The sequence below is a fragment of the Heterocephalus glaber genome, unplaced genomic scaffold, assembly GCF_053883595.1.
Source record: "Heterocephalus glaber isolate CG9 unplaced genomic scaffold, H.glaber_assembly_v1.0 deba00001606, whole genome shotgun sequence".
Taxonomy (NCBI): Eukaryota; Metazoa; Chordata; class Mammalia; order Rodentia; family Bathyergidae; genus Heterocephalus; species Heterocephalus glaber.
The window spans coordinates 9534703-9553044 of NW_028258377.1; the positions used below are offsets into that span (position 1 = coordinate 9534703).

The window sequence follows — 18342 nt, forward strand, 5'->3', positions numbered from 1 at the left end:
ATTTGTGCCTGTTTTAGATGGTTACTGCAAGGGTTCAATGGAATAAATAAAACCTGGTCAGGTTGGCACAGTGGCAAACACATTCTAACCACTCAAAAAGTGGTAGTTCCTATTATTGTTGTAATGATTATTATTAATATTACTCTTACCCTGATTTTTAAATTTGATTTCAATTTTTGAGCTTGCACCTCAGTTTGATTCAAGTCTTGAATCTTACATCAAATTTCAACTCAGCTGTGGTGATCCAAGTCATGAAACCTGCTTGCTCATGGGGTGACTTGGGGCCTTAGGAGATGTGGGGTGAAAACATCAGACAGAAGGTCCTCTTATACTTCTCCTGTAGCCCGACCCATCCCTCTGAGGCCTTGCAACATCATCCTTGCTGGTCCCAGGTCCCTGAAGCCTCCTGAGTTGGAGTCGCGGTTAGGGAGCTACCCATTTCACCTTCCTGGGAAAGCTCCAGTCACAGAGCCTGCAGTTTGAGTCTAAGGGGAAGAAGTTTGGGAGTTGCAACCCAGATACAGACTTGAAAAGCCAGCAGAAATTGAATTGTTGTCTTTCCTCATTCAGTAGATGTTTATCACATCTCTGTTGAAAATAGACATTGCTCTAGGCATTGAGGTCTTACCTTTAGGCTACTCAGCCTTGCGGTGTCTAAGTGGCTGAAGAGTAATTGGCTGCTGTGGTATAGGCAGCTGGGGGACCCGGGGGTGTGGCAGGTGACATGGTTGGATTAAGAGTGATTGACGGCAGGGAAGGCTTCCTACAAGAAGCAGTATCTAAACTGGGGTTGGATAGAGCAGTAAATGTTAACAATGAAAGCCATGGAGGTGTCTTTCAGGCAGAGGAGGGACATCACAGGCAGAGTTTTGGAGGTAAGGAAGGAGTGGGCTGTCAAAGACCCCCAAATCAGGTCATTTACAGCTGGAAGGAAGCCTGTGAGCTGGTTCCCCAGGGCCTAGGCCTTGGGGTCCAAGCAGCACTTGGTTTGAGTTCGGGAGCCATTCCAGTTTTTTAAGCACGGGAGTGATGTGACCAGGATGTCCTTTAGGTCACTGTAGGGACTGTGTGGAGAAGAGGCTGGGTAGGGGCCAAGGGAAGCAAAAGGCTGGGCAGGGCACATGGCACTTATGGAGGATGAACTGGAGGCCTGAACAGAGAGAAGCTGTGTTGATGTGGAGAAGTGGGATGATGCAAGAGAGATCTGGGGCTGAGAGCAGAGAGGATGTGTTCGTTGCCTGGATGACAAAGGGAAGGAAGAGAGAGGAGTCCATCCTGTGGCCTTGGTACTTGCCTGGGCAGCTCGGTAAACAGAGGTCCTAGGTACTCAGCTAGAAACACCTCAGCTGGACTGCATGGGTGGAAGACAGAGATGACTGTGGAAAGCTCCAGAAGCTGGGGGAATGTCTGGTGTTCTTTACCTCATATGCTGCTTATAGTACGCCTGACTTTCCCTTAGTCCCCCAGGGCATTATGACTGACTTAGTGTGGGACCTTCCACACTGGGAGCTGTACATTAGAGTCATTTGAAAAGCTTTCACAATATCCCAGAGTGGAGGCCACACCCCACGCCCCTGTCTGCATCTCCTGCCTCAGTGACTGGAAATCTCCTCAGTCCTGTGTTCAACCCAGGATGGGAAACACAGCTGTCACCAGTCTCTCAAGCTGGCACCTCCCAGACAGGACAAGTGGCAGAGGGCAAGGCGAATGGTCCTTGTGGGTGATCTTTTCTCTGAAAGGTAACAGCTGTGTGCTCATGGAGACCTGCCAGGCATAGAGAGAGGGGGCCATTCTCAGAAAGATGGTGGGGCCTAATTAACTTGGGATGTGTGATTCTTGGACAAGACTGGGCCTCAGGCCAGTATAATTGGTTCTTTCTGAAAGATAAAATTTTAGATGCTCTAAGATGACAAGAGCCTTGTTCAGTGTGCCATTGAGACAGAACTTTTCAGGGTTCCTCTATCTCCTTTTTGTGTGCAAACTGATGATTCAAAAAAAATATTGCCTGTTCAGGCCCAGGCACCTTATCAGAACACAGTGAATTGTAATTGAAACTTTAATTTGTGTACATTTATGTGATACATAATACCTTATGGTGGTTCAGAAACCACACTTTGATGACCAAAACACTCCATTGGTGTAAGTATTATCTCTTTTTAATAAATATATTCTATTTAATAGTTAGGGGGTTACTGAACATTGCAGAGTGTGAATCTGGCCTTTAAACAGATATGCCTGCAACTCAACTTTTTAAGTTCTTCTGAATTTTTTTCTAAACCATTCTTCATACATGAGATTAATAATTATATGCATGTAAAATATTTCATAATTATTTTTCTCAGTCACAATTGGGTTTTCCCTTGGATCTAATTGGTAAAATTCAATGTACAAGAAGTCACATTATTAGAATTTATTTATTTTTTATTTTATTAGTATCTGTGTGCAGTTCATGCAGTTTACAGTCTTCTTGGGGAATGGTTACATGTGTGTACCATAGTTTGTTTCTTTTTTAAAAAAATTCTTTTCCCCTCCCTTCCCCTCCCTCCATCCTCCTTCCTTCAACTCCCCTGTCCCATTTTGCATTCTTGCTAATAATATTCATCTTAGTTCATGTTATGGCCTATAATGTTTACATTAATTGAGGTTATTTATATTGTTTCCACAAAGCCTAATGTTTCTCTCCATGTACCTGGGACATCCAACTACCAGAAGCCTCTGGAGGTATACATTAAAGTGTGTATGTTTTAATAATTCTATGTGGCCAATAACATGCTAAGTACTTTAAATCAATGTCACAAATCAGTGATCATCCTTCAAGGCAGGTTCAAGTGGTCTTGTTTTTGGGGATAAAGAAGTGACTTAGAGAAGCCAGTGGGTTGTGGAGGGCCACATGGCTGGTAACTGCCAGAGCTGGAATTTGAACCCACATCTACTTCAAAGCCTGCCCTGTGCATAGCATCTCCTCTGCCTTTAATTCCATGGTCTGGGCTTCTTCTCTTGTTCTTAGATACTGAGAAAGTTGCTCTAGGTTAATTCAGATAACTTGATAACTTTGCTAATAAGGTCAACGGATTGGGTGGTTTTGAGTCTGGGGAGACATACTCTGTTTTGGTCATAGTATAAATGGGACATCATATACCCAGTTAGATTCCCAGAAGAAAAATCCAAATTCAGAACATAGTTTTAGGAAGGAACCTCAGACTTATGTTTTTCTCTCTTTGAGCAAAGAACAACCTGGTGTATTACTTCTTTCCACTCCAGGTTGGATGCACTTACAAAGAGACAAAGTCTCCGCAAGGGGAGAACCCTTTATGGAGATTATAATCCTTTGATCAGCTGGAGAGACATGCCAATCCATTTCATTACACATATTCCCTAAGACGATAAAGCCATATCTTTCTTATTTTGGAGCAGCAAGGCAAAATGATTTTTTTCCCCAGAAGTATAGAAGGTCTGTTACTCTTGGTCTTTGATGTCATCTTGGATTTTTTATTGAATTTTGCTTGGTCTGATGGCATAGGCAATTACTTATTTGAAATTCTCATAGATGGTAATAATGGCTGAGTATCTGGATTTCATCATGATTTTGCTAACTGTTCTGCAGTAGTGCATAAATCATTGAGAATACTCAGATTCTTTCTCCCAGTTCTGTTTTTCTGAACTTCACATCCTTTCCTATAAACTCGGTGAATGTTGGGACCTTTTCAAAGGAATGATGGTAGGTGACTTAAGGGACAATATTTGGCTATGGTCTTTCTAATGTTATGAGAATTTAAAAATTAGATGCAATTATCAAAAATGTATACGTTTCTTCCTATTGTTTGATATGATTCTTTTATTTTTTCTCATTTATAATGCTTTCGTACTCAGGAAGTTGAGGTAGGTTTTTGACTTTTCAACTGTATGTAGACATAGTATCAAAATAGTTGCCAAATAAAATGTAAATTTTATCCTAAATCTTAAATCTCAGCGGTAGATATTTGCTTTTGTTCAGTGAACCAGTACCACACACATTTGTTTTTCATTGGTATATCCAGGGGCTCCAATTTATCAAATGCATATAAACAGTCCATTTGCTGCTTTATCTTTTCTCATTAGTTGCAGTACAAGTATGATTGTCAGTTATTATCTGTGTTTTACTGGCGAGTTATTTATTGAAAGAGCAGAGCAACTGACATTGTTATTTTCTAAATCATTTCGTCTAAGGCCTGCAGGACTTTATACCAAATGTCAGACCAATTTATCAAAGAATTGCGCTATTCAGGATGAAAGTGATTTAGAGTGTGTGTATAAACATACGCCCACCTGTACACACACCAGTAACAGTTATGGGAATTTCACAGGGACTACAGAGATTGCTAATAAAGCTGGAACAGCTTACTTATGTTTGATGCAATTCAGCTACAATTTATTGTGTGCTGATGAATAATATCTTAGGGAATATGCAGGTGAGTAAGATGCACCCCTGTTCGGAAGTAGCCTAGGTCCCGGAATGTGGGCATTGGCGGTTGGGGTAGGGGTGATATGTGTGGATAGAAAAGGATTAATGCACATGGCTCCCAGACCCTGGTGGACAGGGGTCTCACGAGTGTTGTGTGGGAGGCCTCAAAGCACTGCCCAATCGGGCAGGTGCTTGTGCCATTTCATAAAAGGTTTGTACCTTACGGTAGCTTGATTAGTGTGGATTTTCACTGCACACAGGTTAAAATGACAAGACTATGCCACATTATATAGAGATGCCCTCATAGAACACTGTCTAGAAATCTCACACATTTCTAGTGATTTATCATTTTAAGGACACCGCTCTGACCCACCAGCCAGACCTTCCTCCTGTTCCCCTTAGTCAGCTAGCCTGAAAATGAACTAAACCAGTTTGCTCTGAATCTCCTTAATAGCAATTTGGGCACAGTCCCTCTGTTGGTCTCTTTCTAAAGGTTTTGGGTATGGTAAAGTGTACTCTGCCTACATGTAGAATCTATAAATCTGTCCTTAGTTTCCTTGAGCTCACAGGAAGTGCTTTTCCTGCTTGAATTTACTTGCAGTGGACTCACACATGACCCCAGAGTGCTTTCCATGCCCTCACTGCACCTTGCTTCCTTCTGTACATGGTGTTGCTCAAGCTTGGTTAAGCCAAATGAGCATCCAATTCATTTTCCAGGTTAGTAATTTGTATTATCTCAGGTAGTCTTCAGATGGAACTGCAGGGTTCAAACAATTTAGCTGAAATATATATGAGGGAGAAATTATCTGTTTCATGTGAGCTAAACATCTTTGACCTGTGGTATCTGAAGCCATGGTATATAATAAATTACACCCTCATCTTCATAATTATCAGTCAGAACAGTTGGGTTTCTAGAGTGGCTTCAGTTTGGATTTGCCCCTCCACTCTTCCTCAAAGTAGGAGCTAAAATAAGCACCTCTTGAAAAGCAAATCCCTGAGGAATATTTGAACAAAATTGTAATCCATCAGCTGTTAGCTGTGGCACAGGAAAAGAAAATCCATGTTCATATTGAAAATGAGCTGGAATCATAGACTTTCTCATTGATTAGACTCATATGTGGTGAAGAGGCTCAATCACCCACATTGTAAGAGGAATGTTTTGGCAGCATTTGATATTAGGCAGACTTAAATATTTCATTGAAAGATGCATTCTAAGGAGTAGTTTCGTAGTGTGTGTGGTACTGGGTATTGAACTGAGGGCCTTCGCATTGAGTTATGTCCCCAACCCATTTTCAATTTTTCTTACATTGAGATAGGGTCTTGCTAAGCCTACAATTGAACCTGGGATATTCCTGCCTCAGTCTCCCAGAGTGTGGAATTACAGGTGTGTTCCATGCCTGAACTGTTCTTCATATATATAATCATCCTTTAATATTTGTGAGAGACCCCTGAGGATACCAAAATCCATGGATGCTCAAGTTCTTCATATACAGTGGCATAGTATTTGCATAGGACCTATACACACCCTCCCATGTACTTTAAATCATCTCTAGATTCCTCATAATACATAATAAAATTGTACATGTTCTATAGATAATTGTTACAACATATTAAGGAATAATGACAAGGAAAAATCTGTTCAATAATGACATTTTTTCAAATGTTTTACAATATTACTATTACATATTAATATATCTTCACTAATGTCTACTGTATATCTGATATATATAGATATATGTATCTATCTACTTATCTATTTATCTAGATTTTTCTTTGCAACTGACGCTGATCAGCACAGAGCCTTTCTCTAAAGTAGTTAAAAACCCAGAGTTAATTCCTTTTCACCAGCTACTGGGAGTCAATTTTATAGGATTCAGTACTATGTTAGTGGATACTTAGTGAGATAAATGGAGAAATATGGTTTTACTTGTGATTACAGAGGATAAAGAAATAATTATAGCCATAGTCACTAAGAGTATCTGATTCTACTCTGCCACCAGTGCCATATCTTTTCTTTTTACTCATCCTGGTCACATGATTCATCACTTTCTTATGCTGGTCTTCATGGTGACTTTCAGGATGTTTTCTGCTGCCCTGGAATACTTCATGCATTATTTCAGACATCAGTCAATGTACTTGAGTTTGAGCCACTGTTTAAATTGATTGTTTCTTTCAGATTTTTAGCAGTTCCTAAAATAGAGTTGGATAAGTTTCACTTATGACATGGTACAGGGAAATGGAATCAGCCCTTCTTATTGTGGGTTAGCTGGAAGTTAGAGCAAGACTGTTCTTTGCTCTGCCTTGTAAGAGGCCTGGCATAATTACAGTCTGCAGCATAGTCTATAAAATATACATGTGCAGTAACATTGCCACCTTTCAAGGCTCAGTCTGTGAAATGCATTAATGGGAGTTACTGAATTTAATAAATGACCATATTTAGATATGCATCTTTCTAGTTAGTTTTATGTTTTTAAAATTAGTTGTTACTGGGATATTTTCAAGTCTTTTCTTTAAAGCCACATTTTTAGATAAGATTAAAAATGAAGAGGCCAACTCAAACAGATATACTTACCTGTAAAGTTTCATCTACCCAATTTTCCTTTCACCACATTCTGAATTTCAACAGGCTGCAACTTGCTTGGGCCAGAACAAGGTCAGAGATAAAGGCTCCTAAAGTCCTGCACTTTGCTAGCATCTGGAGTGAATTCTGAAATCTGTACAGCAAGAACACAACCTCATGTAATTGAGCTTTAGGGTGGTGAGGGTAACAGGCACACTGCTTCCTGGAGCGGAGACTGAGAGAATTGCCAACAAAACATAAGTTCTGTATGTTTCTATTTAAATAGAAAGATAAAAGGCAGGCTTGGCTAGTGGCCTCTGGATCCTGGGCCCTAGAGAAGTGACTAGCTTTGGCATTGGCAGAGTGTTGGTTCAGGACTACAGAGAGTTGTCCCGTGTCCCACAGGCACCCTGAGTGGTAGGTGAGCCACAAGAATGGGCAAATTCTCAGGAGGTGAAGCTTTGCCCAATACATTCTTTTATCTTTAGCTTTTTGTGCATGAATTCAGATGCTGCCTCACCAGAAATCCTCCCATACATGAATGAATTAATTGAAGCAGCCCCAGACTCTATGAATTTACTGTGTGGCTGGTAGGTGTGGCACAGTGTTCACGAGTACTCCTGCGTCTCACACTCTGACACTGACACAACAATGACTGCTAAAAAGCCCCTTCCCTAGTCCTCATTGGCATTCCCCAAGTGGGCTGTGCTGTGTAGAGTACTTCACACATATTCACAGTCCTGGCCCCTGATAGGGGGTTTTCCATCAGCTATAGCCAAAGCCATAACAAAGGTTTTATCAACTCCTGGCTCATTGGTTTTTGCTTTGACAGTCTACTTTTGTAAGGCAGGGTAGAAGCATTCAGATACAGGGAATAATTTTCTGTCCCTGCTTGGCCTTGTAGGTCAAGGGACTGTTTGAAGGGCTTATTTTGTATAATGAGTTTTTACTCAAGGTATACTTTCACATTTTGCAGTAATTAGGCACTATTATTACATTTGCAATGAATTTTAAATATTCTGATGGAGCTACCTGCTTTTAGAGGCTTTACACTTGAAACTGATTTTCCCCAAGAAATACATAAAAAAGGTAATTATAGTTAACCTAGAAAAGTGACAAGGTCCAGAATAATGCTTCACATTCCATCCAAGTTATGAAATATGTTGAAATCATTGAGGAATAGTTCATTCTTGAGCCTTGCTACAACTTTTCTTTGACATCAAAGAGAATGTGGCATGTGAAATTAAAGTAAAGGAACTTGTCTTTGGCTGCAGCCCTTCTTTGTCGGACACACATCTTAAGCTTCCAAGGGTTTCCAAGTCCTAGAACGGCATGTTCAAGTAAAACTATATTACAAGATTCCATACGGCCAATAGACAAAATGCTGTCCTCTATGTGTGGAGAGAGCATTGATGAACCACAGTGAGAAAGGATTTACTATTTGTTCCTTTTTTCCTCCAGTGATGAGAATGTCATCTTGGGTTATCTTTCCTCTTACCCTTGTAATAACAGAATCAATTGGTGACATGGTTATATAAGGCTAAGAGTATACTGGCCATCATATTGAGAAATCAAATCTTAAATTTTCTACATATCATCTAACCCCTTACCTCAAATTCATTTAACACTGGTTGCCTAGTTTTAGACAGCACAATTCCAAAACATTCAGATTATATTAAAAATAATAAATGGAGAGAAATATTACATAGAGATTTTTTAAACTTTCTCAGTGATGTTTCATGGTGTGGACAGCGAAGGCTCCCTAGTCAGTTGGGTACAAGGCCACTAAGGCCATAAAATTAAGGCGAGTAAAGTGGGCCAATTCCTTGGAGTTAAAAATAGTTTAATGCTGAATTTCCAGGATCCAGAGGAACCTGTTCATGTTTATTCATGCTCTGGAAAATGAAATCACTGGCCAAGAAGCAATATGTTCTGATTTTACTCTAAATCCAGTTTCCTAAAATCTATTTAAGGACTTAGGTGAACTCAACCAGGATCTAATAAAGCCAGGTAATTGAACAACACAGAGGCCGATAAAATTCACAGGAGATTTTGTTGGAGATAAACTGCAGCAAGAGACAGCATGGACAGTAATGTAAACTAATTGTGTAGTATGATATACATTAACTTTTCCAGCAGAGAAATAGAGGCCTCATTTTGGACAGCTTTGTGAAAATGTCTGCATTGTGCTGAGGTTCCATCCCAAACCCCCACGTTATATGAACTGGATATTAACTAAAAAGAGGCCAGTACCCTAGAGGTGTGGGGATGACGTGGAGGAATAAATGACACTCTTCTGCTGGCAAACTGTGCAGTTTTGCTGACATTGTGTGTGTCAGGGACTAGTGGGGCCACACATGCACAGGGGCAGGCTCAAGCAAGCACAGTGGAGGTTTGGAAGGATGGGGAAGAGGTTAATATAACTATGATGGAGTGGCCTAGGCAATGGGAAGGTAATGAATTCCCCAGCTTCCAAGCATCACTTGATGCACAGTACAGGCAAAAAAGACATGGCAACGAATACACCAGGCTGGGCAGCCTTTGTTTTTCCATCATTCTGTATGCAGAGAAATGGTAAAAAGCTAAACTTATGCCAGTGGTTATTTCTAACATTTGAATCACCCTCTGTTTTTATGTTTTGTGAGTGTTGGAAAACTGGAACTGTGCACTACAAGATACATGTCTCCATGTAAAAGAAATGTTGACAGCTGAATTATCAGCTGTTAAAAACACAGAGGCTTAATCACAGGTGGAAACAGACAGGCACCACCTGCAGTAAATTGATAGCAAATACCTTGCACTCACTCTAAAGTGCAGGGGTTTGTATGTTAAGCCAAGAAGCACAATGCAGTTTCCATATATAGGGGTGAAATATTTATACTATTTCCAGTGTTTAATATGTAAAATTTGAAAGACAAGAATTTGAAAAGAAAATAGGTATTTTCGATTGCACATTAATACATGTTTGGGGAAAGATTTTTAAGCCGAATGTTTTCCTTTGTATTTTGTGAAATTGAGAGAAAGACAAGTTTTTATACAGTTATGTGAGAAGCCTCCTGATATCTGACCTTTGTCTTATATTTTTTCCTTTTGTAGGATGATTATTTCAGAAACTGGAACCCCAACAAGCCCTTTGACCAAGGTAAAGAATGTAACATTTCTTGCTATGTAGTCCAAAGGAAATGCTATTTCATTTTTAATTCCTTGTGTTCCAAGTTAATCCTCCAGAAAAGCCCACTAGCTGTCCTACTTTATTGACTTTGGGGACTGAATTGAGTGGAGTGTTAGAAATTATTTTATAAAATTGGTTATTTGCATTATGTCTAGGACAAATTTAAACAATTTTTAAATTGAATTGACTAGTACAATTATTGATTTTGTTTAAAAAATAGGGAAATGGTTATCAGACTAACCTGGTGAATTGCAGGGCTGAATCTTGGGCTTTTTTTCACAGGACACACTATGCCTAGAGTTTTTCCCCAAATCACATGAACCATAGAAATGAAACCTTTTTCTCCTAAAAAAAAAAAAGATTAATCCTGGAAATTTTTGAGGTAAATGATACTTTATTTGTTACAAAATAAAGTATCCAGTCACTGACCGCTTGGGGTTAAGCCTGGTTCTCAGAAGGCTCTTTCAACCCACACCAGCAAGCATAGATCAGAAAGGCTGTCTTAAATCAAACCGTTTTCTTGTGTGAGTTACACAGTGTGCACCTACCACAAGTCCTGTTCTTCTTCCCATTGCTCCATGTGGGGCTGCTCTTGGCACAGATCCTGCTGCTGAAAATGATGGTAGATTATACTTCAAGTCCATGTATGTAATTAATTCTGAAACTCTGAGGAAAAATACTGCCTACATGTCTCAAAGTGCTACTGCTTCTCAGAATGAGCTTCACTTCCAAGAGTTGAGTATTCCATGTGATGATGGTGGCCACCTTGGAGGGAGGCATTCATCTGTAATGTTATGTATGTTATTCACCCCTTCTGTCCTAAGGTTTGTCACTTTAATGGGTCATTCCCTGTGGACTTTGTGTTTTTTTCTTTTCTGGTATCTGGAATCAAACTCAGGACCTTGTACTTGTCAGGCAGGTGTGGCACCACTGAGCTACATCCCTGGCATGGACTTTGGTTTTCTTACCAGCAAAATTAGTATTACACATTTCACATATGTATTTATCTCACGCCTTGAAGTAGTGCAACATTTTGCTCATTCATTCCTGCATTCTTAAACATTTATTGAGCTGCCACTGTTTGCACAAGGACGACAAATACTGAGGAGAGAGTAAAAAAGCTGTGGCAGCCACCATGGAGGATTTCAGAGTGGGGAGCAGAAAGATAAATCAGGGGGCTATGTTAACAGCTGTGGTGCAGGTGTGGGTAGAGAAGCACGTGAATGGATGTCAGAGGACTCTGTGGAGGGGGCAGAGCATGCAGGAAAGCTTTCATTTGGACGTTTCCTCTGGACTACACCTGTCTTGGCTTCCTTGGGCTTCACTGCTCTATAATTCCAACAATGGCTGAATCATCACAATAACTTACATTAAAGTACATGAAGGCAGTAATTTAGGTTCAGAAATTCCTATGAAAATGATCAAAATTTTAAAAACATTTTAGGGGATAAAACTTCATTCATGACGAATACTCTTAGGTATGCATCCTCCAGTCCTTTCTGTCCCTGACAAACAAGCCCATCTGCAGATGTCCTTGGCAGGGTTTTACTTGGAGAAGGCAACTCCACTGATAGTTATAGTGAACTGATTGTTTTTAGCTAAGAACCAGAAATAGGTTCTTGTCCAAGGATCAAATAGGTATCAGATTTATTCTTCTACAAGGCTTGCAAACAAATACAAAAACTTGACCAAGGGAAGACATTTTTATTTTTACTGATTATATTAGAGGAGAGAATACATGGTGGTGGGTGTAAGTTGCTATTTGGGGGGTATACATGATTATTATCCTTGGTTTGAGGGTTACACTGAAACGTTTACCACCAAAGAGTATGGTATTTAGATCTGGATAGGTAAAAATCCCAATGAAGATTTTTCTCTCTTGGGAGCAATAACTGTATTTAGCACAGCCTCACCCTGCTATCTCTTTTTCCTACTCCGCACATTTGAAACTGGGTATGCTTACGTGAATCATCCCAGAAACCTCATGACTTCAGGGGCTATAATTGAGGGCCTTTGCTGAGTAGCCCCACTTTGTACCTCAGGTGTCACTGCTATTGGCTATTTATACACAAAGCTGTGGGAAGAGCAGGCCGAGCCGAGAATAGCTTTCACTTAAAATATCAGCCTCAGCAGACGTCATCAATTATACTGTGTGCTGCTCAATAAAAATTGGAGGTTACTATATCAGCTCTGACACCACTTGGTGAAACATAAACCACAGGTAACGGAGATGTGCAGTATTTCATCTTCCAGAAATGAGGAGAACAGCTGAGCTCCTGTGGAAATTGTCAGTGGCAGGGAGAAGTTGTTTCCCTTCCTAAGCTGAAAGGATCCAATGTAGTTAAGGTGGGTTTGCAGCGGGAGAAAACTTACACTTTGCAGAAACAGAACCTGTTGAAAAGAGTCTTCAGAATTCAGATGACAAATATGGACTGGGATGTGGTGGAAAGGGTATCATGATGGAAGTGGTTTGGCCTGGGCTTGAGATGTAAGGGGATAGAAAGAGAAGGAAAGCCCAGCATGGGGCATTGTAGTGTAGTGTGATCATAGAGTGATTTGGGGCAGGTTGGAAGGGGCATTCAATACCATTCAACCATTCTTTTTCTTGGCAGTGGGGAGCCACAGGAAGATCTTGAGCAGGATAACGACATCATGAAGCCATATTTTTAAAGAGTATGTTTCGTGATGTAATAGCTGTAATTAGGGGCCTCCAGACATGCTTACTCAGTAGTCTACCTACAGGATTCAGGTAGCTTCTTAATGTCATCATTAACTATCTTAGGGTCCTGGGTTCTAGGTGTAACAGGTAGGCAGACTTAACAATTTAGCACTCTAGCTTGATCTCTAAAATGCCACTGTAGCTTCTGATTTTCTTAGGTGACTGTGTGAATAGATAGGAGACTCAAAAGTATTCAAGAAATAGTTATTGAGCTGGAGTTGGTCTCTGCCTAAAGTTATTTACTGAGCTTTGAACAACAGGGCTGCATGGATCTAGCACCTGTCATCATGTAACTGACTCCAGGGGGTTAGAAGAAAAGCACCTCACCTGGCACTCTGAACCAAGCCTCCACATGCATAGCGGGTTATCTCTAAGGAAATCATTCATGCTGCATCAGTGGACTCTAACAGCCATCAACTTGAGTTTTTCCAGAGGAAGGCTTTGTGAGGTTAGGGTAGAGAAGCACAATCTTTTTCCCCCTCTAATGATTCAGTGCCATATATCCTCACAGAAGGGATGGACAACAGTTCAGAACTGAAGGGAACAATTATTCAGGGGAGAAATTGTCTTTGTAAAGTCTGCATAGACAGACATCCTGTAGAGAGAGCTGGGCAGGCCTGGGCAGAGGCAGACAGGCTTCTTGTCTTCCATGGGTAGAGGATGTAGAGGGCCAACAATGGGCCCTACAGGAGGCTGGCTGAGGTCCAGAGTGACACAGTGAGTCCAGAGCTTCCAGCGCCCCTGCTACTTTGCCCTGTTAGCAGCCACTTCCCTCTAAGGACGCTGGGAGCATATGTGTTAGTGCTTCTCTGAGTGAGACCTGGTCCAGCAGCTGCTTCCCCAAGAAAACAATCCCTTAACAAGTAAGTATGGGACACACATGTACTCTGGTCCTCTGTAAGAGATTCACAGTGCTCTTTAGCAATGTAAAAAAATAAGCTCTGAGAAATCTTTCAGTTAAACCGCTCATTTCACATACCATTTTCCAACTTTGGCTTTGATCATCTCAGGTGCCCAGAGGGGTAGTGTATTCTGTGGGATACATTTTGTGCATGTGGTCCAGGGTTTTGAAGTCTGGAGTGAGACTCTACAAGTTTAAAACTTGACTGCCACTTAGTAGCTGTGTGCTTCTGGGGAAGTTATTTAACTTCTCTGATTCTAAGCCTCCTCATCTGGAAATGCAATAGTAGTACTTTCAATAATAGCGATGAAAAGATTAAATGAGTTAATATGCATGGATTGTGGCAAGTATTTCATAAGTATTGTCTGAGCAACTAATTGATCTTTCTCATTCCTCCCTCTTCCTATTTAGCTTTCCTCTCCCTGTGGCTCCCCTCCTTTCCCACTTAGGTTTCCTTTCTTTCTCCTGGTATTCCATTCTGGTGGCCCTCAGAGTTATGATGCCTTGAGCCTCTTGGGGCTAAGTTGGTGAGTGACTGTACTGCCCTGCCCCAGGTCCCTGTTACTGGAGCTGAAGGGGGTTGGCTCGCAATGTGTTTGCTAATTTCCTCATTCTGCAAACAGCAAATGTTTGATGTTTAAACCCACTGTACTGGATCATAGGGGCAGCACTAAGGAACACCTCTTGGGGAATTGCTCATAGTTACCAGTCCTGAGATGTCCATCCCTACAGGTGTTGGGTGTGTGTGCTGATGCAGGAGCCAGCACTGGTTCTGGTGGGGATGAAGGGGGACTGGCTCCTGGTAATTGGGAAATATATAGGCTGCCAAGTGTTTATTCAGATGACACAGCTCCACTGTAGTGAAGTAGCACTTTTTGGCCACAATTTGTCCTTCCACATTCTGTACCTTTGACCTGGTAATAGTCACCTAATCCTTTTTCTCTTTTCCCTCCAAGGGCTTGATAGGAAGGTTATGCGGAGAGCTCCAAAGGGAAAGATGTATTGAACCACAATATTACTGTAAAACAATAAAAGGTATTACTTTGAGGATTCACAGAATGGGAGAACATACAAAACATAAATGGATTCTAACAAGTTATTTCAAATTTCTCAGTAGTCCGTTTTGAAAAAGAAACTTTAAGCTTATTCACAATAAGAAAAATTTGTTGTTGTGCTGGAGGATTGGGAAGGCAATTTATGTATACAGTCACTACCTTACTTTAGAATGGCATTCTGGTCACATGAAGATATCCCAAAACGATGGAACACAGATGAATTTAGGTTCTCTGCTGTAGCCATGGCCCACTTTGGAAACAGCCCACTGATTTACTTGGTATGAAATATCATTTGATGGGACAAAGCATGTTAGGAGAAATGGTTGAAGAGATTCAGTGTGGAACTTATCTAAGATAAGTGGACTCCCTTAAAGTGGAGTAAACGAATATTCTAGAGAAAGTACAGTATATAGCCATTGGCTTTAAGGATAAGACTTTCTTCTTCTGGAGTGAATACTAATCATTCTTCCCCAGCAGCCCAGCTGCAGCTAACCCTCAGCTGATGCTGGTGATCTTCAGAGCAGAATAGGAACTTGTAGAAATTGATCTCCAGATGAAAATAAAGCCCAGAAAGTCCAGGGCCTCTTTTTGTCATGCTGTTCCCTTGAATAGAAGAAAAGAAGAAAACCCTTGCCCTTTGGCTCCCAATCTTTTATACCAACATCCTGACAAGCTCAAATCCTGACCAAAGCCCTGAACTGTTTTGAGGTGAAATTTCTACAGCTCAAAAGGAAAGAGTTTTCCAATTTTCCAGCTGTGTTCATGGAACCAGAGCCCAGTGGATTACCACAGCATTGGTGTTTTGGCAGTTTTAAAAGGGGGTATGGGGAGGCAAGGTTGTCTATTTCTAAAATTGTTCTTTAGAAAAAACATTTCCCTCCAGTGAATCTGAGATTTTACATGATAGGCTTCATACAAATCTGGAGTGCCTGTAGTTTTCCTCCTGATGTAGAATTTAACCCCCTCAAAAAGCCTCTCATTTGCATTTATAGAGCTTTGAAAAGTTTTTGTTTTTTAAAGGATCCATTGACCTTCTCTGATCCCTGAAGCTGCTGATATTTAGAGACAGCTGGGTTGGTTTGTGGGAAGGGTCTTAATAGTTTTCTTCTGGTTCTCTCACATTTGGCGGGCTTGGTTTCTCCCTCTTGCTCTCTCCTTGTCCACATGATTTAAGAAAGATGTTTTCTCTACTCTAGCAACTCTTCTTATTCACCTGGCCCTGCCCCAGATGTCTACATGCCACTCCAGCTAAAGTAGCCTCTCTCCCCTCTGCCGTCTCTTCTCTGTCTTGATTCTAACAAGAAAATAGTTAACTATTTAAAATATTTTTGGTGTACTGATTTTTCACATGTTCCTACTCAATTCTGGCAGCGAAGGAACAGAAATGTATTAATTCAAATAGTGGTGAGCCCTTGCTTTAACTCAGTCTCTCTGCTTTGAAGTCAGATCAAATTAAAAGTTCTCTTTTTCATCTTTGCTTTTATCTGTTTGGTTATTTTAGAGAAATAAAACATCAGATGTAGAAGATTGAAATTCCATGGGTGCTCCTTCTTGGTCCTCTTTCCCTTTTTCTTTTCTCTAAAGGTGACCAGATCATCAATTTGCTTTTCTGTGTGTGTTCAGATACTTTCAATGTCCTATGTGGATGTCCACCAACAATGTTGTACTAAATTCCATGTTTTATAGTAGAAATTAATGTTTCCTTCCTTAACCTGTTTATTGCATTCAAAAGAGAAAGGGATGAAAACAAGAATCAAGATGCATTATGTAGTTGTATTACTCTCCATAAGGGATGTAATCATTATGTAATGCAAATGTGTACTAATAAAAAATAAAAACTGAAAAAAATGTTTCCGAAGTTTTCTGTTTGATACTTCTACTATTCTATTAATATGTCACAGTTTACCTAATTGCCCCCCACTAATGGACATTTCTGTGGCCCCCATTTGTTTTGCTGTTGGGACTGCTTTTTATTACCATTTCCAGCCCTGACTGAATCTTGTAACAGTCCTTGGGCCTGGCAAGAGAGGTAACCGGCAGGGGTGGGGGGGTGGGGTGTGTGTGTCAGGGCTCTGCCACTATAAAAGAGGGCAACTTTGGGCAGATCACACTGCTTTTCTTGACTTCAGTTTGCCCATCTCTGCCATTAAAGTTGTAGAGCAGCTGGTTCCAGAGACCCCTGCCATCTGTGATTGGTAAGTTCAGATAGCATGGGTTTCAGTCCACATTTTCTCATAAAATAAGGGAAAATAAAAACGTGAAGCATAATGCTGTTGTTTCAAAGGTTACTGTTTAACCAATGAGGTATGAATGTAACTTCAGTAAAACCGATGGAGTTAAATGGACCTTTTAACCATCAGGAGTGGGGAGGGTGGCTTAGTGTAAACAGGAAAACAAAAAGCCCAGAGTAGGAGACACATTCTCTCCTTAGAGACTCCTCCAGGTAGGATAAGACAAAGGTGTGGAGGAAACAGCAGAGCTTTTCAGGTCTCAAGGTCATGTCTTGGCTTTCCCACAGTGAGCTGTCTACACTTGAAAAGTTGAATTTATTTCCCCTTCACATTCTCCTCTCTGAGTAGGGCCACTGACACCTATCTGGTAGGGCATTTGTGGAGACTAATATGATCATGCTTGCAAAGGCCCCAGGAGCTGGTCAGTGGTATGTTCTCAATAAACCGCCTCCCTTCCCAGCTGAGTGTGCCCTCCTCGGTATTACTGCGTGGGTTCCATTTCCTTGCCGAGAGCAAGCAGATGTGTGAGTGTTATAGTCTGGCTTCCCACTGGCTTCTGACACAGCTCTCAGGACCCTGTGCCCCTGGAACCAGGAAGCAAAAGTCACACTGGGTTTTGTCCCACTCTTTGCATAGAATAATGGAGAATCATGAGGGTGGTAAGATTCACCTTGTAATTACTGGGCACTGTGGCTTTCTGTTAGTGTATTTAAGAAGTTCTTTCAGCACAATCTAATCCATTTTAAAGACATGTTTATTACCTCTCCCGAAACTCATAAAATGTGGTGTTACTTTTATAAAAAGGGAAAAATCTTTGCTGCTATTTCACCTGCCAGGTAGAGCAACAGCCCCTGAATTAATTATATTGTATTTGTGGAGTCCTAATGAACCAGCTTTCATTTGGGTAAATTCTCAATGGGGAAAAAAGTGTCAGCTGAATTTTCAAGTCGATCAATATTGCTGTGTAAATTTTTCTTATTGGAGAGTATAGAGTGGATGAAAGCATATCCAGAGTAGGGAAGTGGCTAGTTGAAGAAAACTGCAGAAATCCACTTTGCCTATGGCTCCAGTGCCAGAGATGGAGGATTTTGATTTGTGAAGACTCTTGCTTTTATTATGCTGCAGTTCATTGCTGGAAACCAGTTGAATGTGCATTCTGCCCAGGGACCATTTGTGACAAGAGGAGATGTGGCATTTCGGAAGGCCCTGGCCACTGCAGTGTCTGAGACTGCTCACTTCTCACCTCCCCTTTTCTAGATGTGT

At 40.9% G+C, this 18342-nt stretch overlaps 1 protein-coding gene across 2 annotated transcripts in view; it reads left to right on the top strand.

The window, feature by feature from the left end:
* The window catches only part of Spock1 (SPARC (osteonectin), cwcv and kazal like domains proteoglycan 1), a 527108-nt gene that overhangs the window by 216922 nt on the left and 291844 nt on the right, over positions 1 to 18342 (top strand). For both annotated transcript variants that reach the window (XM_087194726.1, XM_087194725.1), the window contains exon 3: positions 10098 to 10143. In XM_087194726.1, coding sequence (XP_087050852.1) covers positions 10098 to 10143 — 46 coding nt within the window. The remainder of the gene's footprint in view (positions 1 to 10097; positions 10144 to 18342) is intronic.